The sequence below is a fragment of the Nothobranchius furzeri genome, chromosome 11, assembly GCF_043380555.1.
Source record: "Nothobranchius furzeri strain GRZ-AD chromosome 11, NfurGRZ-RIMD1, whole genome shotgun sequence".
NCBI classification, from domain to species: domain Eukaryota; kingdom Metazoa; phylum Chordata; class Actinopteri; order Cyprinodontiformes; family Nothobranchiidae; genus Nothobranchius; species Nothobranchius furzeri.
Window position 1 is genome coordinate 27,724,951 of NC_091751.1, and position 27,905 is coordinate 27,752,855.

Here is a 27,905-nt window from a genome sequence, read left to right on the forward strand (position 1 = left end):
CCCACTTCTCAAGTGAAAATTACGTCCATGGATACTGATGTTGGTGGTGCTCTAGTATTAAAAGTAGGATTCATTGAAACTAGTTTTTGCTTCCAAATAGACACGTGTAGGATTTTTAAAAGTTATCCTGACTAGTTTAGGATTTCTAAAGGTTCTGGTCTTTGTACTTGATCCACCACTACATACTGTTCACTTGGTTCCTCAGTCTTAAGACAAAGAGAAGTGTCCAAGTGGAGGTGAGTCTAAAAGAAAAACAGAACCATATCTGAAAGCTGTCTAAAAACAGGAAGTTATTCATCAAAACAGATTTAACTGAAAAGATGTGAAGGTCCGATCTAAATCTGGTTCTGTGCCGACTTGTCTCCATCCTTTAAGTTTTCTTTGGGTGAGTAATAAGTGAGAGTTAAACACCTGGAACCAAAACACCGGGAACCGGACCGAAAATGAGCCCAAAGTAAAAAGTTACAGAAGAAAACTTGAAAAGATTCCAACATCTGAGAGTAAAATCTGAAGAAATGTGTGATGGCCTGAGTCAGAGTGGTGTGCCCTTTTTCGGTGTGATATTTTATGTCGAGCATTGTTTATCCTCGGTTTACTTTTACACAGCGGTGTGTTATGTAGACTCACATTGTGCAATCGACCACGAAACCTCTGTTCATAAGGCTTGTGTTCAATCTCTGCTCTGTACAAAACACAAATAAAGATGCTTTACAACATGACAAACTAATGAAATCAGCATTTTTTTTTCACATTTTCATTTAATCAATTCAGAAGTATTGCCTTGTTAGGAGTAGACCAGTAAAAGCATGTTCCACTGTTTCGTCCTGTACGTTATCTGTAACAAGCTCTTTTTCCTGATTTTGTCCTGTTTGCCTCATGCCCTCCGTCCTTTGAGAGTCGGAAAGCCATCTGCCAGTTCTTCCCTTATCCCAAAGTGTCTGCCTCTTTTTTTTTACTTTTAATTTGATTATTGCTTTCACTGAACCTACCCTGCATATTCGTTAGTAGGGCTGCACAATATATCGCAAATATATCGTTGTCGCGATATCAACGCGCATTTTGCATATCGCAAAAAGAAAGATGAATTCGCAATGAATGGTCAGCTCAAATGTTTGCTACACATAATGCATTCTGTTGTAATCATTAATAAAGTGTAAATTGGGTTAAGTTAACACTACTTGTGACCAATAAGTGGTGATACTCTATTTAACTAGAATATCACCTGCTTGGTCTTATTGTTTTAGTCAAAAGATTCTAGGATTCTTTTATTCATTAAGTGTGTGTAAACCCAAACATATTTAAACAAATTGTTTTAACAAATATCTGCTTTATCTTCTGTTTGGCTGGTTGGGGTATGAGTGGGAGTGTCGAACCTCATCTATGAGGCCATAAATAGGGATGTGTGTGTGTTCAGTTTGGGGAAGTGTGAAGTGTGGGACAGGAAGAAACACTTGTCAACTTGAAGGTATTGAAAGGTTTTCTTGTTCTAAACATTTTAATCTGCCATAACTAGTAATGATGTGAGTCTCAGAACCATATGTTGAGATACAGCTGCACTTATTGGTGTGTGTGTGTGTGTTTTCACCAGATGTTGAAAACCGCCCTGTGGTTGTACGCTGGAGTGTGTGTGTGGGGCTTTGCCTTTTGCTCAATCAAATGTCCAGATGGCACCCTCTGCCCTGACATGAACACATGCTGTTTGTCTTCAAACGGATACGAGTGCTGTCAATATCCAAAGGTGGTTCAGATGGATTCTAATCAATTTTGAAGCATTAGACGAGGAAAACTAATTTCCTCTGTGCTTATTTTCCATTAAGGCTGTGTGCTGCTCCGACCTGACCCACTGCTGCCCCTCAGAGTACAGCTGTGACCTGAGCAGGCAGCTGTGTGTGAAGGACAACCAGCCGTGGCTGAACACTCCCATGCTAAAGCGACAGGCCGCTGAGGCCCCGAGCATCCCTGATCTGTCCGTAAAACTCTTTCAGGAGCTCTCAAACATCGACCCAGAGCAGAAAGCAGCAGTAGTCCACTGTGACAATCATTACTACTGTCCTGATGGAACCACTTGCTGCCTGTATGCAGCCGGCGGCTGGTTCTGTTGCCCCTTCTCTCCTGTTAGTAAACCTGTCTTATCAGACTCAAAATCATAGAGGAACTCTGTTATTTTAGGATTATGAATGCTTCATAATTCACATATTTTGTCTTTTAGGGGAGATGTTGCATGGACCGTCACCACTGTTGTCCATCAGGCTACAACTGTGACTACACGTTCACTCACTGTGTCAGGAGAGGCCTGAGGTATCCGTTCATTTCCAGACCGGCTCTGACTTCAGTCCCAGCCAGCCTCATTTTTCCATCACAGGATAAGAGCAGTGAGCTGCAGGTAGGAGACACTTCACCGTTTTACCTCTGTGCAAAAGTAAATCTATTTATGTTCAGTTTCTGCACTAATTATGGTGCTGAATTAAACACGAATTAGTGGAGAAAGGTCCGTTTTAAAATTCCGCAATGTTTCTGGTGATAAACCCCCCAAATGTTGCAACATTAATTTGAAGCTGTGGCTTGCTGTGGTTGCACATTTCAGTCAAAGCAAGTTAACAACTGAAAATAACTGAATTTTATCAAGATGCAGGAAATGGTCGTTGCAAAGAAGAAACCAGAGCAGTGTAAAGGGAAATGTAAATCCCAAACTAAGGTAAAATTAAGTTTATGAAAGCAGTGAAGTGACAAAAAACTGGATAAAGCAAACACATACAAATGCATTCCAAGATACTTTTGCGTCCGTGTGCAGAAAATGTTGCACACACGCTCACAAACTGCCTTTAGTCGCTCTACTTCCCGCAGGTTTGGGTTTGGCAGCTTTGTTGCTCACTGTTGGTTACCTAGAAATGATACACAAGACAGAGGAATCAAAATATTCATTCATACACCTAGAGAATTAACAAAATGTTTAGTTGTTTTAGGTCTGCTTTCAGTATGCCATTACGGCCAGAAATATGGATAATACCCTCGACTGGACATTAAAGATTAATATTGGAAAAGTTATGTGAAATGTAGTCAGAAATTATATGAATAGATATTAATAAATACAATGGGATGCAAACGTTTGGGCAGCGTTGTTAATTTTCATAGTTTTCCTGTATACATCGTTGGTTTTTATGATAAAGTTAAACACATCATGTCGGAGACACACAGTAATGTCTGACAAGTGAAACGACGTTTATAGGATTTACAGAAAGGAAATTTCCAGAAAGTCCTTAATGACTCTGCTCCAGCTAGTCCAAAACGCTGTTGCCAGATTTCTGTATGGAGCACGTAAGTGGGAGCGTGTCACTCCCCTCCTGACAGCTTTGGACTAGCTACCGGTGAAGAGTTGCATCTTGTTTAAAATCCCCGCCTGGATCAGCGCCACCATATTTAGCCTCCCTGCAGACCCGTTATGTCCCTGCAAGATTGCTATGTTCAGGTCAGAGTGACCTTTTGGGGGTACCGCGATCAAAGCGTAAGTCTAGGGGTGATCGTGCCTTTGCAGTTCTGGGTCCTCGGCTTTGGAACCAACTCCAAGAAATCAAGCCGTCCACATCGCTGCCCGCTTTTAAAGCAAGGCTTAAGCTGTATTTTAGATCTGTTTCTTAGTTGTTTTCATTCACATTTTAATGTTGTTGATCACTATTTTTATTGTTTTTAGCTCTTTTTTGTTTGTTTTTAAATGTTTTTATCTTTGTATTTTATTATAGAGCTGTTTTATTGTGCTGCTTTTTTGTACTATGTTCAGCACCTTGGGCCCCCTTGATTTGGGGTGGAAATGGGCTTTATAAATAAAATGATTGATTAAATGAGAAAGTGTGCAATAATTGTTTAAAAAAATTAGACAAATTCATTAATTTGTGTCATTTTATAGCTTCCCAAACCCTTACAACTAATTACTGGAACTCTAAATTGGTTTCGTAAGCTGAATGACCTTTGGCCTCCATACACAGGTGAGTCTAGTTGTGACAGTGTGAGCGTGTCATGATTCAGTGTTGGTAGGACCCAAAATGCAGTACCCAGGATGACACGAGGCAGAGATGATGAATAAGAAAAATCCTTTATTTTAAGGAGAACAAAAAATAAGTCCAAAGGCTGGAAGCCAAAATCCAAAAGTCCAGATAACAATCTGGAGATCCAAAAAACACTCGAGACACGAGAAGACCAAGAACACTAGTATACCAAGACGAGACTGACAGACTTACAAACAATGGACCGAACAAGACAGAGACAAGACAGGGCTTATATACACAGGGAGGAGTAATTAGGGAAAACGGCAGCAGGTGTGTGGAGTGAGGGCTGGAGGGAAGACAGGTGAATCTAATAATCTACCTGGGAAAACAGAAACAGAGGAGGGCAAATACCTAAACACAAAACTAAACAACAATATCTAAAGACAGAGGGAAGGGCTAACACAAACTAGCTGGAGGAGGACATAACATACACACACACATACACTAAGTTGGGGAGGACACGCACGCACACACACACACACACACACTTACACTGAGTTGGGGAGGACACACACACACACACACACACACACACACACACACACACACACACACACACACACACACACACACACACTTACACTGAGTTGGGGGAGGACACACACACACACACACACACACACACACACACACACACACACACACACACACACACACACACACACACACACACACACACACACACACACACATACACTGAGCTGGGGACAAAGAGGCTGGAGCTGACCTGGGAGGAATGATTAAAAGGGTAACAATATTAAGACACATAATTGAGATGCAGACAAAGGACACATGAGGGCGCTAAGAGACACAGAAGGGAAACATCAGGAGACAAATGAAGGAAGACACAGACGCAGACCATGACAGAGCGTCCTGTCACTGTATCCCGATTGATCATGCGCCCTGTCTTGGCCAAGGGGATGTTTCTCTGGCTGACTGGTTAGCGTGCATGACGCTCACCTGGGAGTCTGCGGATCAAATCCTGCTTGGGCCCTTGTTTTCTAGCCTGGCCTGCCAGACTCGTCCTCTGTCTAATTCTGCACAGAGAAAGAGTCTGGTAACTCACAGGCAGAGAGGCACTTGAGGGGCGGGACTAGGCAGTTCAAAAATTACCAATCAGAAAAAAGATGGAAATGCCGACTGTATCGAGCGACACTCTAGTAAAAAACGGCGTCTGGCAACGGCGCAAACATCTTTTTTTTTTTTTAGAAGAAAGGTGTAAGGTAATTGCATCAATCCAGGACTACCTTAGGGAAAGTTTAATGCACGGGGGTTATAGTAATCAATCAATCAACACCAATACCAATCATAAACAATCAATTAAGACTTTGCAAAGCGGAGAGAAAAATCAGTACACACCAAGCTTGAATTCAGTCCGTTCTCTCATCGGACTTCCGTCCTCCGACAGCATTTATTGAAAACCCAAGCACACACACACACAATTCAAATTCCTTAAGCTGTTATGTAGACTTTCAGGCGGGAAGCTGCTAGTGAAGGGAGTCTCAGCCCAGGTGCACGCTCTAAATCAACAAAGCAGTTTCTAGACTTTCTCATGGGAGTGTTACTGATAAAGATCTGTTCCGAAGCAAGGTCAATCCTCCCTGTGGAGACTGGTGGAGGCTGGTAGTGACTGTCAACTGGATGAAGCTGCGTTTAAACATTGTTAATGAGGCACTAGGTGTTTAGCAGTCAAGACATTAATATCAATTCAATAATAATATCAGTTTTTACTTAACGTTCCTCCCTGTAAACGCTAGGTTCATCCCCTATAATTGACAGTGTAATAAAACAACAGTAACAACACTACGATTAAGGTAAATATGTTTGTAGTTGTAGAAATCAAACTACCACACAAAGAAAAGATCACAAAATGCATTGCATGCAATGCATTCTTTTTCTTCTTTTTCTTCTTCCAGCTCCTCTCTTTGCTGCAGGAGTGTGTACTGTACCAGAGCATGTGTCATTCGCTTGTTTACACTACTCTTCAGACAAGGGATTACACAGCTTATAACCAAGCAAATCCTAACTAGGATAAAAATAACAGGTGCAAGACATTTTAACAAAAGCTGATACCAATTACCAGTAGTCAGCCAATTCATCAAGTTCCAGGATCCTCCAGTCGATTCTTTGGATTTCAGGTAGTTGCTAGAGGGGGAAAGTTAATGTACTCAGCTCTAACTGTGGCAGAGCTGAGGTCAAAGGGCTTGTCCGTGGACTGGAAACTGTAGTTTGAGCAAAACAATGTCCTCTTCAGGATGGTTTTGCATTCTTGTGGTTTCGAAGTGGGGAAAGGTGATGCACAAGAGTCCTTTAGGGTCGTCGTTGGAGAATGGGCGGAAGGTCATAACAGACTTAAACTCTCTTACTTCAGCTCTGATGTCCTCGTAAGGACGGCCCCTTCCTCTGTGACCTCATATGAGGAGGGGTGCAGGCGAGCCAGGTTGCAAATTCCACACCAGTTGTGTGGCAGGTCAGGTAGAGAGAGCTTCCGCACTTCCAGATGTATCTTTCAGGGGTCCCCAGTCCCATGACTGAGGGGGCCACGAGAACATGTTTGTTTGTGTTCCATGGGGGGGGGGGGGGGGGGGGGGTAGAAAGGTCGTCCAGTCATTTCGAGGCTCAACAGGGTCATGTTAATGGTGACATATCCAGGGACATCAGACCGAGTTGTCAACCAATGTTTCTTGGCAGGGGATTTAATCCATCCAGCTGGGAGAATGCCATCACAGATGGATCTGCCTAGATGAATCGTGAAGTTTAAACATGGCGTGGAGAAACAGAAGGGGTCTTTTCCTGTGAGGCGAAGGAGATGCAACCCCTGAGAAATAGATGCGTTTGTTGATGTAGAGAAGTTGGCGTGGCATGTCCAGCGTCTTTGTTGATGTTGAGGTGAGCAGCAGTGTGGGATGGTGCGCATCCGTCCCTTTATAGCTTGGATGGTGAGAGCGTGTAGCAAACATATCATTCATCATGGTAGGGATAGCTGTCATTGTGGGGTTTTCCACTGAATGATGGGGGATCCAGGAACAAACATAGCAGCTGTTATTTAATTCTAGTCTTTTAGCAGTTAGATTTACCATGTGGAACCAGGTGTTTTGGTGTGCTTCGTGGATTTCTATGGGAGTAGGCTTCGTTTGTGTGGTGTGTGAATTCTTCAGAGTCCAGTGGACTGTAGTAAACAGTAGGAGGGCGTCGGAGAATTTCATGGTGGTGGAGGTGCAAACAACTGAATTAATAGCCTTCCACTAATGGGAAGTTTGACCGCTAGGTGTCAGGGATCTTTTACCTGTGTATTCTTCACCGAGCATTGTGACGCAGAATACTAAAAATCACTGCCCCTTTGAAGCCGGACTTCCCCCTGACACGTGTCTATTAATTCACATGTTTTTGCAGTTTGCAATGGGAGAGATGAATCCAGGTGGGTCGTTCAGCGATTTCCACAGCAGTGGGAGTGGCCAGCAGAACTTGGAACTTTGTATGGCTTTTGCACGACCTTCTTCAACCCCTCTCTCTTTATTCTGCTCTCCCCACCTATTCCACCTTCTTCAGGATCCACTGATTTCCCTCTTTCCTGTTCACTCTCTCTCTTTCTTAACATTTTTTAATCACAATTGTCTATTTTTGTAGATTTTATATATATTTTTAAACATTTTCTAAATGCTTTTTTATAATTTTACTTTTTTTTTGTGAAACGCCTCGTGATTTTTATCTTGAGAGGCGCTATAGAAATGATATTTTCTTCTTCTTCTTGGAAAGGTCCTTCCCACTTGGGACTGATCCAGTTTTTCTTTTGATGACTTTGATGAAGACCCAGTCCCCAGGCTTAATGGCAGGCGTTGTGTCCTGCAACATAGGAGAAAAAACAGGCCAGGAATTTGCAGTTTGAAATTCTTTAGACAAAATCAAAGCCAAAGTTAGTTTGTTAATCAAAGGCAGTTTATATGGCCCGCCATAAATAATTTCTAAAGGTGTTAGTTCTGTGTTAGTTGGAGTCATTCCCATGTATCTCTTTACCAAGTCTAAGCATTCTGGTCCAGGCTAGACATTCAGTGCGTTTACATGCAGCCAGTAACTCTTTTAAAATCCGAATATTCACAATAACCCGGTTCCGCAGGTCCTTGTAAACACCGCCAAAAACCCGGATATGCTCATAACCGGGTTTTTAAAAACCCGGTTACTACACCTGGGGTAACCCTTTTCTAACCCGAATGTTTGGTCGTGTAAACGTTTACCGGGATATCCCCATCAAAGCGTGTGTTCTGCGCATGCTCTGTTCGCAAGGAATCTTGGTCTTTTGAGTAGCGAGACGTCTTGTATGCGCCAGAACACCGGAAGTAAACAACAAGTTGGGAGCAACATGGCGAGTCGCGCCACAGCACCACACTTTTGGAGTGACGAAGAAACTAAAGCGCAAAGAAACGCGGTCGCTATCTCTTCCGAACTGGGAAACATGTTGTTGTTTTCACGGATACCAGAACAAGAAGAACCGGAAATGACGCATATTGCGTCTGGACGTAGTCCACACGTCCTGACGCCACCTCAACGTCCGCATTTAAATCGGGTTATGCAAGTTAGGGGTAACTCTTTCTATTTATGCTTGTAAACGGGTTATTCTGATCAACTCAGAAACCCGAATACCGACCTTAACCCGATCATAACCCGGATATTGGCTGCATGTAAACGTAGTCATCCAGTCCCCCCCCCCCCCCCCCACCCCCCGTGGAGGCAGGGGTCACCAGTAACTAAAATCAGGCCCCACACACATGTGAGGATAATATTAAGGAACTGGCAATTACTAGAACACGTCAGACAGGGGGCAGAGCCGTGCAGCACAGTTTGAACTCCAAAATAACTCATTAACCCAGAATGTTGAGAACTAAAATCAATCTAATAAAAACAAAAGGAAATCATAAAGCTTTGCAGTGCCGGCCAAACTTTCATCTTTTGTGGTTTTTCAATTCAAACTCCTAGTGTTCTAACACCAGCAAACCTCATTATGACCTGTGAATAATCGAAACACACACAAAAAACAACTGGGTGAGAAAGGATTTGCACAACAAAGGAAAAGAGCAACTTATAAAAACACATAGTTTTAACATGGAACCTTGATTAGGATAGGATTAATCTATTTCTAACAAGCTTAAAACTCTGCATTGGCTTCAAGGTGAATCAAGGCCAAAAAAACAAACAAAAACCAACTGCCTTAAACTCCATGAAAACTGACTAAGCCCTAAACAAACAAACCAGTAAAATAAAGACATGTATCTAAACCTAACTCCCTGTCTAATGGAAAACAAGTGAAAAAAGATGTCAAACAAAATGGCAGTTCACCTCTACTCAGCAGCAACAAAACAAACCAATCCAAGTAAAATCACTTCCACAAACAACCTTTTAGGACCGATTCATCTGTAACTGTACTACTGAGTATATCCGGTGTACGGTTCTTTAACCGGTTATTTGTGTCAAAACAAAAAATAAATAAAAACAGAACAAAAAGATGGTTGATGTAGTTTTTTTGTTGTTTGATTGAGACCATGATTGTATTGCATTGTGTTATGTTCCAGCACTGAAACAAAAGCACGAAAACCTATAAACATTAGAATATATACAAAATAAATCAACTTCAATCGCAAAGGAGCAGAATGGGGAAATGGGCTCACAATATCTGCTCACTTCTTCCAGCAGAAATAAAGAGTAAAGGATTAAAAACAATCCATTTACTACAAGTCTACTTGGGGAAATAAAGGGAAAACAGTTAAATTTGCCACAAACAACCGAACCATTCAGTAAGGTGAAAGAGAGCCAACAACTATTTGGTTTGAGATTTATGATGGGGCTTAAATTCTTATCACCAATAAGCATTTCAGTCAGAACCTTGATCCTGTGTCCATGAGCTGAGCTGATGTTTACATTCCGAAAGGGAACAGACAACCACAGTAACCAAAATACTATCATGAAATGCCAGTGTTAACTCTGTCAACAAGCAAAAGAATACTGCTAAACTAAAAACTTCCAGTAGGAAACCAGACAATTGAGTTATAACTCAGTACGTAGAATAGAACAACGGATCTATCTAAGGAAAAATAAAGCGTATGATATTATAATAATGATCAAAACCAAATACTTGGAGAAGCCTAGAGGTGTTTGAAGGCTTTCCATGACAAAAGAAAAAGAATAACAAACAATGAATAACACATAGACAGACATAGATGAAACCAAAAGATTAAGGTGGCCACCGTGAAGAGACGACAGGAGGAAATAAAACCTATATATATATATATGTATATAGTGAGTTACATTAACACATCAGTTTTGATCTGCTCATTTCTAGTTATACTTCCAGACAGTTTACGAGTGCTCTCATAAAGATAGACGTCAGAGAGATTCAAGTGATGACAAACAATGATTTGGAAATGCCCAATATGCAGTTTTGAATACAAACAGGTACTGCGACACCAGTTTCATAGTCATGAGAGAGTATTTAAGGGGGTCAATTGTAAGTTTTTCCTCCTCTGTGAATATTCTCTGGAGAGCAGCAACATGGGGGTCTCAGAACAACTCTCACATGAGCTGAAAACAAAGACCTGACACCATCATGGTTTGGGGGAAGGATCCAGAAAGCTGTCTCAGAGATTTTAGCTGTCTGTTTCCACAGTTAGGAACATATTGAGTAAATGGAAGATCACAGGCACAGTTCATGTTAAGGCTCCAAGTGGCAGACCAAGAAACATCTCAGACAAACAGAAGTGAAGAATGGTGAGAACGGTCAGTCACCCACAGACCAGCACCAAAGACCTACAACATCATCTTGCTGCAGATGGAGTCAATGTGCATCATTCAACTATTCGGTGCACTTTACACAAGGAGATGCTGTATGTGAGAGTGATGCAGAGGAAGCCTTTTCTCCACCCACAGCACCAACAGAGCTGCTTGAGATGCGCTAAAGCACTTCTGGACGAGCCAGCTTCATTCTGGAATAAGGTGCTGTGGACTGATGAAACTAAACTGAGTTATTTGGGCAGAACAAGGGGGCGTTATGCATGGAGGAGTAAGAACAGCATTCCAAGAAAAACACCTGCTACCTACAATAAAACATGGTGGTGGTTCCATCATGCTGTGGGCTGTGTGACCAGTGCAGGGACTGGGAATCTTGTTAAAGTTGAGGGACGCATGGATTCCACTCAGTATCAGCAGATGCTGGAGACCAATGTCCATGAATCAGTGACAAAGCTGAAGCTGCACCGAGGCTGGATCTTTCTACAAGACAATGACCCTAAGCACTGCTCAGCATCTGCTAAGGCATTCATGCAGAGGAACAAGTAGAACGTTCTGGAATGTTCTTCTCAGTACCAGACCTGAATGTTATTGAACATCTGTGGTGTGAGTTAGAGAGAGCTGTCCATGCTCAGAAGCATCAGACCTGAATGAACTAGAGATGTTTAGTAAAGGAGAATGGTCCAAAATACCTTCAAGCAGAATCCAGACTCTCATTGGAAGCTACAGGAAGAGTTTAGAGGCTGTTATTTCTAATAAAGGAGGATCTGCTAAATATTGATGTCATTTATTTTTTTGTGGTGCCCAAATTCATGCACCTGCCTAATTTAGTTTAAACAATTATTGCACACTTTCTGTAAATCCTATAAACTTTGTTTTACTTCTCAAACATCACTGTGTGTCTCCTATACGATATATTTAACTGAAATGTTTTATCGTAACAACCAACAACTTGTACAAGAAAAGCATGATTAACAAGGCTGACCAAAGTTTAGCATCCCACTGTATAGTTGATAAACAATAAATATCTAAATACTTAGATAACAACTTATTAATTTGTCTTTTTCTTCTTTCCAGACATCACTGACGGCGCTAACAGAAGCCAGCAGCAGCTCTTTTCAGCATGGAGTCATTCGCTGTGATGACGACTTCTTACTGCCCGACCGGGTCCAGTTGCTGCAACGGCCCATTGGGCCAATGGAACTGCTGTCCCTTCCCACTGGTATATATTGTGTCATCATGAGAATAACTACTGTATTAGTGCACAGTCTGAACCTGAATGTTTAAATGCCGACCAGTATTTGTCTGATTTTAGGGTACGTGCTGTGCTGATGGACGGCACTGCTGCCAGTATGGCTGCAAATGTGATCCATCATCCTCCAAATGCACAAGATAGCAGGACAGCAGAGAAAACAGGACAAAGAGGACCAGGCACACAAGTGGACTGTCCTGCTTTGCTTTTGGGTCAATACTTTCGATAAAATCTTGCATTGCTTCACCAAGGCTTGGTACTGAATCACACCCCTACTTCCACTAGAAAATAATTACTGGGTAAAGTTTGTGATGTTTAGTCTGATGTTAGATTAATGCTGCTGCGTGGTCATGTGTCACAAGGTGCAGTTAGCATGTCTCGCTGGAAATCTGAGCAAAATTCACGCCAATATTTTTTTTTACATCACTGACGGCGCGTTTTGGCATTTTAAATGTGCTTCAAATGTTTAATTTTCCTTCTGCCAATAAATTTATGAAGGAATGGTTGCAGTTTAATTTATTTACTTCGTTCATTTAGAACCAAGTGAATTCAATATACAAACAATATTTGAAAAATCTTCTAAAATAATTTGAATACAATTTAATGAATCCTTTGATATATAAAATAAGTCCTTCTGATATAAATTTAGTGATTCCAGGCCTGAAAACACATTAAAGAGCTACTCCGAAAGAACCACTGCGGATTTTACAGACAGAAAATGTACTAATAAAAGAATAAGAAACACGCTGACTTCAAAATACTTTCCACAACAAAAGATAGTGTTTGTTTAAAGATCTTGATATCTCTGTAAATAAAATAAGAAACAAAAATCCCTTTTTCCACTTTCACAAAAAAGAGAGGAATTCCACAATTAATTTTTTTTTACCATCTTAAAGCTGGATCTCATTTATCTTGTACTATTAATATAATGTGAGGGAGTCTTCTAACAGGGATGAATAATCTAGATATTTTGTTTTGGATAAATTAATTTTAATTTTCTTTACTGCTGGCTTGTCATACAAGTTAAAGTGTTGTTCTTGGTAAAGCGAGTCTTAAGTTAAGTTAGTATGATCTATCAACATAAGGGAAAGGAGAATAACGGCGTCATAAGGTTGATTCTTCCATTCAGAAGGTGGCGGTAGTTTGCCTAAGTGTTTTTGGGACCGCTAAAATAACAGAAGAAGCAGAAGAACCGGAAGTGGTTTAGCTGCTGGCGGAAAAAGAACAGGAAGTGTTGAAAAGTGGCCTCCAGCAAGTGTATTTGAGAACTGAGCTCAGGGTGAAAATGAGTGAAATTGAAGCTTTAAGGGCGTTTGTGTTGGAGCAGCTTTCTACAGCTGCTACTGAAATAATCGGTGCTTTTACAAAGACCATAACTTCTTATGAGGAGCGGATTTCCTGTTTGGAGAAAGAAAACGAGCGCTGCCGTTCTGTCGCCACAGCGAAGTTACCGAAAACAGGTTAGACCACCAGGACGACTAAATAAAACTGTTTTTGTTTTCAACGTTATTTTCTTATGGGTTTATTTTTTCTACGTCGGCTTTAGTTTAGTACTTGTTTTTTATCCGTTTAAATTTGCCATTAATGTTCTTTTATTTTTTTAACCTTTTCTCTGTTTACGTAGCTGATTATGTGACCAAATCTTGTGCTGGTAATCCAGCTGATGATCCAGATGCAGAGGCTGGCAAAGGTGCTGATGCTGTCGGACCACATGCAATAGACTCAGGAGTTGACTTCAAGACCAAAGAAACTGGGCTAATCTCATCCGCAGGTAAGTGCCAAAGAAAGGTGGTCGACAACAAAGCCTTCCTCTGTAAATATTATTTGGAAGAATCGAAAGTAAAACCCTTTAGTACAATATAAAACAATATTGATAATTCAGTAATAATTACAGCAACACGTTTTAAACATTTTATGTGGCACCCATAAAGTGTGGATGTGTCACTGGCTTAGTAAGATCTGATTATTGCCACCCCCTCAGAGCATTACTAGTTTCTAACTTCATATCATCTTTAGTGAAGCAGTAAAATGTGTTTATTTTTGATTTCCAGAAATGGGAAGCTTCGTCACGCGTGACCACTTCCTGAAGTCTGTGTCCACAGAAAACTGTCCCTTCTGTTGTCTGAAAGTGGCGGCCACAGATAGACATCTGACTCAAAAACATTTTGTTGCTGCTGTTCATTTTGTTGAAGATGGCACTGGTAGGAGATTTTGTTTAATCTAAATCAAATCATTAGTTTAGAAACAAGAATGCAGGGTTAAGTTGTTTTATCAAGGTACTTGTGTAGGATTTAGTTCATAAATCTTAGTTTCCTGAGCAGGAAAACAAAAAGCACAACACAAACCATCCGAGACGCCGGATGGTTTGCCAGAACCTCTTTGGAGACAATCAATACTCCACCTCCACATCCTTTTGATGATTTTGCCTAAGCAACTGCCACTGCTGCACAGCGCTTGACCCTCCGGTACTTGTCAGCTGCTTCTGGAGACATACCACGACCTGTAGACCTCTTTCTTCAGCTCCCCTAACCTCTGGTATCCAGACTCATTCAGACACAATGCTCTTGGGACGTGGTCAAAGCTCTGCTGGAGGTGGGAGTTAAAGAATGTTTCGACAGGTTCTTCTGCCAGGTGTTTACAGAAGACCCTAACTATACGCTTGGACCTACCAGATCGACACACACTGTATCCTCCCCTGCCATCTGATCTTACTCAACATTGGGTGGTGATCAGTTGACAGCGCTGCTGCTTTCTTCACCCGAATGTTTGAAACATATGACTAAAGTTCAGACTGTACAATTACAAATTCAAATTTTGACCCATGACCTAGGCAGCCCTGGTAACCTTTTGCTCAAACATAGTGTTCATGGTGTTCTGCAGTAGCTCATGAGGTAGAACGGGTTGTCCAGCAATCGGAGGGTTGTAGGATCACTCCCGGCAGAGAATTCTGCCGTTGTGTCCTTTGGCAAGACACTTAACCAACCTAGCCTGCTGGTGGTGGTCGGAGGGACCGGTGGCGCCTGTGCTTGACAGTCTCGTCTCTGTCAGTGTACCGCAAGGCAGCTGTGGCAAGAATAACTATTAAAATATACTGGTAATGGTGGGCGTGACATATTTTATTCTTAAAAGGTTTCTAAAGATTGTTCTTAAAAAATATACATGTTTATGCTGTGCATCGGCCCTGGTAGCAACCCCTTCTGCTTGGTGCATTGGTTCAACTCAAGGTCTTGGCAGCCAAACAGCAGTGAGATGAACAAACCAAGGCTAGTCTGGCCTTAACCAAAGGTGCAAAATACTAGGGCTGCAGCTACTGAATACTTTTGTAATCGAGTACTCTATCGAATCTTTTATCGATTAATTGAGTACTCTAATAAATTACTCTTTTGTGTTTGTAAACCATTATATCAAATAGCATGTTATAAAATATGAAAGACCTCTTAAAATGAGCAAGCAATTGCCAGTTACTCTTCAAGTTTTATTCGAAATTAGTTTTCAAAACTTCAGCACTTCAACTTTACTTCACAGTAAACAAACACGAGCGGCTGCAGCCCAAACAGTACCAGAACCGCTCACGGTGCATGCGCAAACATGGCTCGTCAGCTATTTCCCTATTAACACACGTCCATTTTAATTTCTACAATTTTTTTAAACACACAATAACAAGGTTTGTCGAAAGCATGTTTGTCATGGTTATGTCAAATTATACTGATCACAAAACATTTATTTGCTTTCTTTCGTTTTCCTCCGCCACTCATAAGTACCTGCGTCATCCTGCAGCAATCCCGAGGGACAACAGACATCAGTAACACCCCAATAAAAAGTCCGACGTGTTGTAGGGCTGGGCGATATGGCCTCAAATCTATATTGCGATATAATCTAAAGCATGTGCTTTTATTATATATACCACAATATATTTTTTCCTTTGTTTATATATGTCAAAATGACATGCTTTAAAAAATCCTCATATGGAAAATATATTGCAGCAGAATAAAGACGTCCAAAAAGTGTAGAATGCTCCTCCTCCCACTACATGCTGGCAGTCTCTGCCATTCTGTTGTTCCAATGTCGGCGCGGGTGCACATCTTAGTGACATCATGTGTTATCGCGGTAGAGCCAAAAACTTATCATTACCCAATTTTGTATCGTTTCTACCTTATATCGTTTATATTGCACACCCCTAACGTGTTGTGTAAAAACTGCAATTTTTAGCACATTTTTAGGTCTGACGTGTTGCTACCAGACGTACGGTGTGAACTGAAACTGAGTGCTACAAACGAAAAATCGCACAGTGTCCGCAGAATATATAATACAGGCTGAAATGCATAATCTTGTAGAGGCTCCGAGTCCGCTTGCAGAAGAGACATTTACATGTGGATGTTTCCTGGTCAGGTTGCAGCATGGAGGATGTAGTGTTGTGCTAGGCTAAATCCATTTTACAGTTTTTACACTGGACTACGCTTTCTGCCTTATGAAGTGAAAAATGGTCCCACACCTTTGACATTTTCTGTCTTTTTCGCATTCCACCGGGGTCCACATTGTCCGGCATGGCTTAAGAGAAAGTTAAATTATATTCGCTACTCGCGTGTGCATTCAGTGCAGTGTGTATGTGCGTCACTTATTTCGGTCCGGGTGAAACATGACCCCGGGCGATTGCAAAGCCATGAATTAAACAAAGCCTCGAGGCAAAGAATTTGACTCGAGGCTTTTTTGTACTCGAACTATTCGAGGTACTCGAGGAATCGTTTCAGCCCTACAAAATACACACAAAGCCTACGTGTGAAAGAGCACATAGACAACCCGTTGGCTATGCGTTGTTTGTTCGTTAACAGTGTATACTTTTCATGGGATAGACACTCGTAATTTTGTACGTTTTTGGCCAAGCTCCCTCTGCTAGCTTTGCAGTTAGCATGCAAAAGGTTTAAATTTTTGTTTTTCACACACGCTGTGGTGTTGGTGTGTAGCAGTGGAATCAGTCCCCACTGGAACACTTTCCCACTGCAATTGTTCCGGACATTGTCTAGACCAGGGATAGTCAGCGCCCTTCCCTGTCAGACAGCATTTCTTAGTTGTTTCCCTGCTCAAACACACTTGATTCAGCTGTTCAGCAGCTCATCAGGCTCTGAAGAAGCTTGTTAATCACCTGCTAATTAAAAATCAGGTGTGTTGTTGAAACAAGGTAACAATTAAAGCATGCTGGATACTCTGGAAAGGGAGTTGACTACCCGTTAAGGTTACTTACTAATATGTGATGTATGAAAATTTTGTTTCATAACAGAAAGGCAGATTGAGACGGACTCACTTTACTCCCATGAAGAAAATGTGTTTGACATCCTACATCTCTGCTACACTACATGCAAAAATCTAAAATCACACAAGAAACTTACCAAATTTTCCAGAGTATAAGTCTCACCAGCTGTAAAATGTATAATGAAGAAGAAAAAAACATATATAAGTCGCACTGGACATTAACCCCCAAATTCCACTACCTCCGCTCCGACACGAACGCCGGAGCAAAATCGGTTCTGTTGTAGTTCATCAGAGCAATTCCACTACTGCGGCCGTGCTCCGGCAGTGCGGCGCCGTGCGCCGCTCTCTGTTCCGGCGTCCGGCAAAAATAGAATCGATCCTATTTTTGCCGGACGCCGGAACACCTCCGCAGTCAATGGACAGGAATCACAACCGCCCAACAGGAAAGGGAGCAAGCACAACTTCCGTTTTTCACAATAAATCGATAAACAAAAGGCGTTTTTTGTTTCATATGCACAGGTTTAACAACTTTTAACAACTATCAATGGCGGCTGAAGTTTAAATGCACAAAAGTAAGCCATAAATACAGTTTCTGCTATCAAAGTAGTCACACTTTGTTGATCCAAACACTGCTGATCTCTCAACACAAATGATGGGCAGATTAAACAGTTCATGCCGATGCTTCTCCCACACAACGGCTGTTTGGATCTAACTTCCGCGTTTATTGCTCGGACTGTATTGCAAGATCTTGAAAATCCCGCGCATGCGGGTTTGCCCACCTCAGGTCTCCGCACCGGAGCGGAGCCGTTGTAGAGCGGGTAGCAGTAAAAATTGAGTTCGGAAGCGAGCGGCTGCGGAAGGCGGGGGCGGACCGGAGCGGAGGTAGTGGAATTTGGGGGTAAGTCGCATTTTGGGGGGAAATTTTATTATTTTTTTTTACAAAATCTGAGACCAAGTATTTCACATTGCAAGACAAGTACCGGTAACAATAACAGAATAAACAACCAGCTGTTGCATCAACGGTATGCGCAGCAGCACGCCATGGTCTCCAGCAGAGAATGGCGGTGTCTCAAACCCTCCCAGCGGGCGTGGAGAGCTCATTCCTGGGCCGGAGCTGGCCGGCAGCAGCGCGGTATAGCCTACATAATTTGGTATATAAGTCGCAGGACCAGCCAGACTATGAAAAAAAGTGTGACTTATAGTCCGTGAAATACGCTAATTGTTCTGAAGTAGTGGCCGACTGATATCGTTTTTCTAGTGCTGATATGTAGGAAACACGGTCAGCTGATGGCCGATATGTACCGCCAATTTTACAGGCTGATTGTTTTCATGCTAAAATGTCACTAGTAACATCAGTTGATGAAGGTTTTGAACTCTGAAGTTAATTAACTGTTAAATCTTAACTTTGTGCACTGCTCAGTGTTAAAATCAGACAGCTAAATAAAGTTAATTTAGAATATTCACTATGCAGATGTTATTAGTGAATGTAAATATACATTTAAATAAAATTCTGCAACAGCATCAGGCTTCCTGAGGATGTGCCTGACTAAATCGGCTTTACTCGGAACAAATATATATATATATTTTTTTCTTTACTCAGAACAAATATATATATATATTTTTTTTCTTTACTCAGAACAAATATATATATATATTTTTTTCTTTACTCAGAACAAATATGGTCCGATGCAAATAAAACGGTAAATAACGGCCCGACGTATCGGTTTACCCCTATTCTGACATCAGTAAGCATGACTGGCAGAAAAATGCTGTAAAATGCTCCATCTCATTGGCCCCTGCTAATTAAACAATGTTGCTTCTAGTTGGTTGACTTTCTTTTGTTTTTTCAGTAAAATTTGTTGTACCGTGTATGTGCAAAGATGTCTCCCAACGCCGAAGTCACTGGCACTGCCCAATCTGTGTAAAGATCCTTAATCGCAGATGCAGCTTTGAAGTCCACCTAACGAAACAACATGGTATGTTTTGTTGCAAATGTGTGCTCTTATTTTTGCTTCATGTTAGTTTTTTATGCAAAGGAACAATAATCATCACTTATAAGGTTGTGTTTCATTTCTTGTGACAGAGTGCTCTGTACTGCATCGCGACCACGGTACAGGTCAGTATAATTTATGCAGGTTTTAAACAGGACGTGCTGTTGGCACAGACAGTGTTGCGTTTGCATGTGTGTGCAAAGTAATTTGTTAACCTCGAAAGTATTACTACGACTGACCGTGTGACCAATTATTGTGTTGTTAATCCAGCTGAAGATGCAGAGGCTGGTAAAGGTGCTGATGATGTTGGACCTCATGCAGTAGAATCAGAAACTGAAAGCAAAACCAGAGAAACTTTGTTAATCTCTTCCACAGTTAAGTACCAAATATAAGTGATGTACAATAAAGCCTTTTTTCAGTAAATGCTGTTTACACCTGTCAGTAAAATCAGATTATTGCTGTCACTCATGGCATTAGTAGTTTCTATTTATTCAATCAATAAAATATGTTTATTTTTCTATTTCCAGAAACGGGAAGCTTCGTCACGCGTGACCACTTTCTGAAGTCTGTGTCCACAAAGAACTGTCCCTTCTGCTTTCGGAAAGTGGCGGCCACAGAGAGACATCTGACTCAAAAGCATTACGCTGCTGCTGTTCGTTTTATTGAAGATGGCACTGGTAGGAGTTTTTATTTAATCTAAAGTAAAACATTAGTTTACAAACCAGAAGCGGGATTAAGATGTTTGAGAGTCTTCTGTTGTTTCTGTAGGCTTTAGTTCATTTCTCTAAGCAGAAAAACATAAAACATCGTTGTGTTTTCTGTCTAATTAAACTCCACCTTGATCATTTTCAGATGAATGAATGAACACATTCACTTTAACTAGTTTCTTCATTTGAGAGGGTCTCAATTTAATGCCATGAAGACAATGTCCCTGATATGTCTCTGCTACACTGCACTAGGGACGTGAATCTTCCTACAACTCACGATTCGGCTCAATTCCAGTTTTCGGGGTGACAAAACAATTCAGAATCGATTCTCAATCAATTCTCTTAGTGTCGGCGCGCGTGTGTGTGTGTGTGTGTGTGTGTGTGTGTGTGTGTGTGTGTGTGTGTGTGTGTGTGTGTGTGTGTGTGTGTGTGTGTGTGTGTGTGTGTGTGTGTGTGTGTGTGTGTGTGTGTGTGTGTGTGTGTGTGTGTGTGTGTGTGTGTGTGTGTGTGTGTGTGTGTGTGTGTGTGTGTGTGTGTGCGTGCGTGCGTGCGTGCGTGCGTGCGTGCGTGCGCGCAACACACAAACTAAACAGGATAACACCATTAAAGTTACAATGTGTAGTTCTTATCATTAATCTGTGGAAACATCCATCAAAATAATGTTAAATGATTGAAATGATTCCCAGTTGTTGAAAAATATTGGTGGCTTTGTAACATATAACCATAACAATCGGATCTAAACTACATGTGAGCGGGTCTAAGTCTCTGGGCGACGCCATATTAGATGCCATGTTTCCTTGTACGGTATCCCTTGAGGACAAAATGCATTTACTGATTTGTAAGAAACGGTTACAAATTTTTTACCATTCATAAACGTTGCTGTTTCACATTTTTACCCAGGGTTTTTCCTGGCTCAAATTGAGGCAGAGGTGGTACCATCCTGACCATGTGCCAGCACATGCATACTGTATTTTCCGGAGTATAAGTCGCACCAGCCATAAAAAGTAGAATGAAGAAGAAAACATATATAAGTCGCACTGGACTATAAGTCGCATTTTGTGGGAAAATTTTATTATTTTTCTTACAAAATCTGAGACCAAGCATTTCACATCGCAAGACAAGTACCGGTAACAATAACAGAAGAAACAACCAGGGCGCAGCAGCGCACCACGGTCTCCTGCAGAGGATGGCAGTGTTTCAAACCCTCCCAGCAGGCGGGGAGAGCTCGAGCCACCCGGCCTGCAGCAGCTCGCCATGGTCTCCAGCAGGTGATGGCGGGGCAGAGGAGCTTATTCCTGTGCCGGAGCCGGCCGGCAGCAGCGCGGTATAGCCTACATAATTTGGTATATAAGTCACTTTGTTATATAAGTCGCAGGACCAGCCAGACTATGAAAAAAAGTGTGACTTATAGTCCGGAAAATACGGCACTCTGTGCATTTAACTGCCTCACTTTTTTAAAGGCTAAATATGTTTTCGTTAAGTGTTCTAATCTAAGCATCTGTTGATTAATTTAATATTCCATTTGACAACGTTTCAAGTGAAACTAAACTGGTTTGCTGCAAAAAAATATGAATAAAACATCAAACTTATGAGGCTGAAATAACACTCTTATTATAAAAGGCTCAATTATATGCATTAGATTGGTGTTTAGTTCCCTTTTCCCCATCTGATATTATAGTTGGAATATTTTTAATATTTGACCTACGTTTCAGTAACATTTTAGGTTTGTGTTGATAACACTCATCTTAGTCAAAATAACATAAATATATCCAGTAAAATATAATGCATTTCATTAACATGCATTTGTGTTGGAGATGGTAATAACGTTTAATTTCTGCTACTAACAATGTAATGGTGGCATGTCTATTATGTACAGGTTGGCAATAATCCAGTTTAAATTATGTTCAAAGATAGAAGCGTTTTTGAATTATATACTACAACGGCTTGCTGTATATTGTAGCAGTAATGTGACTCGTATCTGCAGCGGTTCTGATCCATGGCGCTGCAGGATGCAGAATAAACAGGATGGTGGGGACTTTTCACTTGTAGAGTTTAGTCTTTCTTAGTTTAACGATCATCATATATTTTTCTGTGCGCCACTTGATTGTGAGACTGCTACCCATTAGCTTAGCATTAGCTAATCCGCGTGTAGCTGCACTTTTGATCCCAAACTTTGGACCGGTTCTGCCTTTGCTGGTTCCTTTATTTTTCTCCACTGCATCCAGATGACCACACTGTGCGCCAGTAAAAAGCATTTTTTTTACACGTAACTTACTTTTGTTCAATAAAGTTCTGGGGAAAATAGTAATTCAAAGATGTTGCACCAGTGCTACGTGTAAAAATAGACAGACATGCACAGACAGTTTATTTCGTTGCACTGTACATTCCTGCTCTGATATGGAAGAGCCTGGGGTTAAAATCAGGACATCAGTAGCACCAACCATAGCTATGTACCAACTAGCGAGAAAAGCAATTTTTGATCTTCTTTTTCTGCAGCGGTTTTAGCGCTTTTGGTGCACCGCTGCTGATACAGCACCCGTGTAGTGGAGCAACGCTGCAACTGCAGTTAAAATAACATCCATATACAGTGGGGCAAAAAAGTATTTATTCAGCCAACGATTGTGCAAGTTCTCCCACTTAAAATGATGACAGAGGTCAGTAATTTACATCATAGGTACACTTCAACTGTGAGGGACAGAATGTGAAAAAAATTCCATGCATTCACATGGCAGGATTTTTAAAGAATTTATTTGTAAATCAGGTGGAAAATAAGTATTTGGTCAATAACAAAAATTCAACTCAATACTTTAACATAACCTTTGTTGGCAATAACAGAGGTCAAACGATTACTATAGGTCCTTACCAGGTTTGCACACACAGTAGCTGGTATTTTGGCCCATTCCTCCATGCAGATTTTCTCGAGAGCAGTGATGTTTTGGGGCTGTCGCCGAGCAACACAGACTTTCAACTCCCTCCACAGATTTTCTATGGGGTTGAGGTCTGGAGACTGGCTAGGCCACTCCAGGACTTTCAAATGCTTCTTACGGAGCCACTCCTTTGTTGCCCGGGCGGTGTGTTTGGGATCATTGTCGTGTTGGAAGACCTATGGAAGACCCAGCCACGTTTCATCTTCAAAGCTCTCACTGATGGAAGGAGGTTTTGGCTCAGAATCTCACGATACATGGCCCCATTCATTCTTTCCTTAACACGGATCAGTCGTCCTGTCCCCTTAGCAGAAAAACAGCCCCAAAGCATGATGTTCCCACCCCCATGCTTCACAGTAGGTATGGTGTTCTTGGGATGCAACTCAGTATTCTTCTCCCTCCTAACACGACGAGTTGAGTTTATACCAAAAAGTTCTACTTTGGTTTCATCTGACCACATGACATTCTCCCAATCCTCTGCTGTATCATCCATGTGCTCTCTGGCAAACTTCAGACGGGCCTGGACATGCACTGGCTTCAGCAGCGGAACACGTCTGGCACTGCAGGATTTGATTCCCTGCCGTTGTAGTGTGTTACTGATGGTGACCTTTGTTACTGTGGTCCCAGCTCTCTGCAGGTCATTCACCAGGTCCCCCCGTGTGGTTCTGGGATTCTTGCTCACCGTTCTCATGATCATTTTGACCCCACGGGATGAGATCTTGCGTGGAGCCCCAGATCGAGAGAGATTATCAGTGGTCTTGTATGTCTTCCATTTTCTGATAATTGCTCCCACAGTTGATTTTTTCCACACCAAGCTGCTTGCCTATTGTAGATTCACTCTTTCCAGTCTGGTGCAGGTCTACAATTCTTTTCCTGGTGTCCTTCGAAAGCTCTTTGGTCTTGGCCATAGTAGAGTTTGGAGTCTGACTGTTTGAGGCTGTGGACAGGTGTCTTTTATACAGATAATGAGTTCAAACAGGTGCCATTAATACAGGTAACGAGTGGAGGACAGAAAAGCTTCTTAAAGAAGACGTTACAGGTCTGTGAGAGCCAGAGATTTTCCTTGTTTGAAGTGACCAAATATTTATTTTCCACCCTGATTTACAAATAAATTCTTTAAAAATCCTGCCATGTGAATTCATGGATTTTCTTTTCACATTCTGTCTCTCACAGTTGAAGTGTACCTATGATGTAAATTACTGACCTCTGTCATCATTTTAAGTGGGAGAACTTGCACAATCGGTGGCTGACTAAATAGTTTTTTGCCCCACTGTAGCTGGGGGCAGAGTGAAATCAGGCTGGGGCGGCACAAAATTAGTTGGAGGCGGACACCACGCAAATTTGAACACAGTAAAAACCCTGCATTTACCTCTTCACTCGTTGTCAGTGATGAAAGGGGGTTGGATGTGCTTGTTAGTTAGCTGGGGGTTGTGCTCCCAGAGATTTGGGCCCTAATTGCCATCCCTTAGTAAGGTCTTACTCAAACACAAAATTACTGCTTGTTGGCAATAATTTATGTATGTACTGCCCTCCATCGACAGGGAAAATACACACTGTCACTTTAAACATTATAAAACATCATGGAACTTCTTGACCTATGAAGCGCACGCAGGATAATAAGAAAGGTAAGTCGTATTTCAGCAGAATACAGAGCAGGAGCTCACAGAGCGAGCAGCTGCAGCTTGCACTGGCTCCATCAATGATGTGTTCAGGGACTCTTGGAAATGCGTAAAGGGACTGCAGACGCGAATTAGCTTCAAGCTAAATCTGGTACAATGCATCAAATTTCAATTGTTATGCTTAATATTGAATATGGTCCTTAAATAAACACACAAAAAAAGGCTTTTGGGCAGGATCCATGCCAAACATTATTTAATCGGTTCTGAATCTTGGTAAATGTCCTGTATTTGTACAGCCAACTAACCCCCCAAGGCGCTTCACAACACAATCAGTCATTCACCTATTCACACACACACACACACACACGTTGGCGTGGATGAGCTACGATGTTGCCACAACTCTCCTGGGGTACACTAATGGATGTGCCGAACACTGGCACCACTGGTCCCTCTGACCACCAGCAGGTGGGTTAAGTGTCTTGCCCAAGGACGCAACAGCAGCATTCTCTGGTCGGAGCCAGGATCGAACCTGCAACCTTCCGATTGCTGGACAGCCTGCTCTACCTCCTGAGCTGCTGCTGTCCCTATCTTTATGAATAATTTTTTTAAAACCACACAGAATAAACTGTGAATTTTCTGCGGTCAGTAAGAGTGACTGGCTGAAAATGCTGTAAAACTTTCTACCTCAGTGCTTTCATTAGCATCTATCCATTAAACATGTTTGCCTCAATTTGGTTTGCTTTCTTTTCCTTTTTCAGTAAAATTTGTGGTACCATGTATGTGCAGAGATGCCCCCCAACACCGAAGTCACTGGCATTGCCCAATCTGTGTAAAGACCATTAGTCGTAGGACCAGCTTCGAAGTCCACATAACTAGACAACATGGTATGTTCTACTTTCATTTCTTTAGTTGATAATGTGTGTTTTTATTTCTGCTTCATGTCAATTTTTCATGCAAAAAAAAAAATCGTCACTCACAAGATGTTCTTGTTTTACATGACAGTGTGTTCTGTACTGCAGCCCAGCTATGGTGCAGGTCGGTATAATTTATGCATGTTTTTAGACCTATATATATATATTGCCGCATTGATATTTTCTTACATCCCCAATGCATAGTTATTAGTCTTTAGTTTCAGGATAATGATTCACGAATCACTGACTGATTTTAGTGAAACTCTGAACTGACAACAAGATGTGAATGATTGTTAGTTTTGAAAAGCACCACTTATTTTCTTATTTAAAAAAGCGTCCCTGACTCTTAAATCTTTGTGTCAGTAGGAACTGTAACGTTAGAAAAAGCTGCTTCAGATTAAAGAACTGCTGATCCAGTGCAGTGTTCCAAAAACCTTGTGTCGTTTTTTATTTCTCTATTTTCTTTTCCAGAGAAACTTCTACGTCGTCATCAACAAAAAGAACAGCAAAGTCTGATTGCCAATCTTGCACAAGAATTGGACATATGCGTTGTGGACTCTTACATCCAGGACTTGGGGCAAATTGGCGCCAAGAGCAACAGTCAGCAGCACGCTTCAACTCAGGTTATGAAAACTCTTGATGATGGGTTTGCAGAACTACTGGATCCAGCTAATGAGAGTCAGCACACAACCAAGAATGAAAATGTTTGCCAGAGTGTGGAGTCGGAGACAACTCGGGACAGCTCAGAGGCAGTCGGTCCATTGAGGATAAAGTCTGTAAAAAGACCATCATTCCCTGGGAATCCAAGTGGGAAGAGGGCAACGCATCGCTGTAAAGCATGTGGGAAGATTTTCCATTACACGTACACGCTGAAGACACATGTCCAAACACACACAAGGGATAGATTCTCTGTTTGTGGCCTTTGTGGAAAACGTTTAGGGAACAAAGAACATTTGGTGCAGCACCTGAAGAACCACAACAAGAAGAACAAGTGTGAAACGTGTGGTAAACAGTTTTCAAGTGATTCCCATCTGAAACGCCATAAGAAATTCCATCAGCCAAAAACAATGAACACGTTTTCATGATCCTAACCCACAGCTGGGTAGTCAGGAATAACCCAGACCCCTGCTGTGGCTATATCGTCATAAATGGACAGTCTTAGTAGCTCATGAAATGAGATGGATATTGTAACTTTATGAGCCGTCATGCGTAAACAGCTGTAATTAGCTTTTTTGTTTATTGACATTTGTGTTTATGTAGATGAATTTAGAATACGTGTTTATCCAAACTGACCTGAAATTGAAAAATCATATTTTTGTTCATTATACCCATTAAAAAGAACATTTTAGATTTCTGCATTTATCAAATGTACAGACTTGTACTATTAAACAGTATGTATTTGTCAGGAAATGTAATTTCTTGCAGTCTGATTATTTAGGTCACCAAGCAGAACTAGGATAACTATGGAGTGATTTTAGGGTCTTTTTTACTCTTATGCTAGTTGGATCCATTCACCTATTGTGTTTTATGCTAAGCTAAAGCTAAAGGAGCAGAGCCGAGTTCAGAGAATGGCTGGGCTGGTTACAAATAGTTTCTTCCCACTTTTCTAACTCTGGGAAATATGTCAACAGACAACAATTCAATTATGGGTGGAATATTACTTTAAACTGATCTTGTAAAGGTTCGTAATAGGGCTTGTGATCGTGACGCCATCACCGACGCAGCCGCCCCATTGGAGGTGTGTGAGTCCTTGTTGCTTGTTACTACTGTAAACGGCGCACTCGGTCTCGTTCTCGTGGCTTAAATTTATTATTCGGTTGTTCGGTTATATTACTCAGTTATGATAAATCATTGCTGTGTTGTGGTGTGACATGTTATCACCAGGGGAATAAAGGTGGAAAACAAGCCAACTTTTCACCATTTTCCCGCTTGGAGGGAAATCCACGGAGACCAAGTATCTAGCTTAAACAAGTCTTGTTGGCTTTTGCTGGCTGTAAGGCGACCAAACATCACCTTCCGGAGTGTTTTCATTCTGGTAAGTTACAGATGGTGTGCATTTTTTTATACATCGTTTCTTTCCTTAAATTGCAACATGCACACGAAGCACACACACACACACACCAGTAAGCTAATGAGAGCGCACTGACACACAACACAACTTCTCTTGCAACACTTCTTCTGTGGGATGGCAATTTTGATTGTTTGACTAGAAAAACCAACAAATAAAACATTTACCTCTCATCCAGACATTTACATCCACTCACTCCACAAGCAAGAAAGCAGAAAATTTCCATTATGCAGAACTGCAGCGGTAACTATATGTAATCGGTGCTCTGGTATCGGTTTTGATCCATATGAAAGACCCATTTATAACGCTGATTTTGTCCACATACCGGTCCCCAACGTCTTTATATAACATATCCCTGTATATTCTGCATCC

The 27,905-nt window shown here is 41.5% G+C and overlaps 2 protein-coding genes across 3 annotated transcripts; both read left to right on the plus strand.

Moving 5' to 3' along the window:
* Positions 1-1,402: 1,402 nt before the first annotated feature.
* On the plus strand, positions 1,403-12,324 carry LOC107383314 (progranulin). The gene is made up of 6 exons (XM_015955860.3): positions 1,403-1,465; positions 1,589-1,738; positions 1,818-2,114; positions 2,210-2,383; positions 11,892-12,036; positions 12,130-12,324. The coding sequence occupies exons 2-6, from the start codon at positions 1,589-1,591 to the stop codon at positions 12,144-12,146; spliced, it is 783 nt and encodes a 260-aa protein (XP_015811346.1). The 5' UTR covers positions 1,403-1,465; the 3' UTR covers positions 12,147-12,324.
* A 942-nt stretch (positions 12,325-13,266) lies between these two features.
* LOC107383312 (zinc finger and BTB domain-containing protein 41) lies at positions 13,267-26,880 on the plus strand. 2 transcript variants are annotated; one of them, XM_070541465.1, is made up of 10 exons: positions 13,267-13,526; positions 13,727-13,837; positions 14,118-14,267; positions 19,164-19,289; positions 19,397-19,429; positions 19,575-19,676; positions 19,829-19,981; positions 25,313-25,438; positions 25,557-25,589; positions 25,937-26,880. In XM_070541465.1, exons 1-10 carry the CDS (start codon positions 13,352-13,354, stop codon positions 26,548-26,550), a joined length of 1,623 nt encoding a protein of 540 aa, XP_070397566.1. In that variant the 5' UTR covers positions 13,267-13,351; the 3' UTR covers positions 26,551-26,880. The 2 variants fall into 2 exon arrangements, with proteins under 2 accessions (XP_070397566.1, XP_070397565.1); XM_070541464.1 differs by having other exon boundaries at positions 13,268-13,526; positions 13,691-13,837.
* The last annotated feature ends 1,025 nt before the right edge of the window (positions 26,881-27,905 follow it).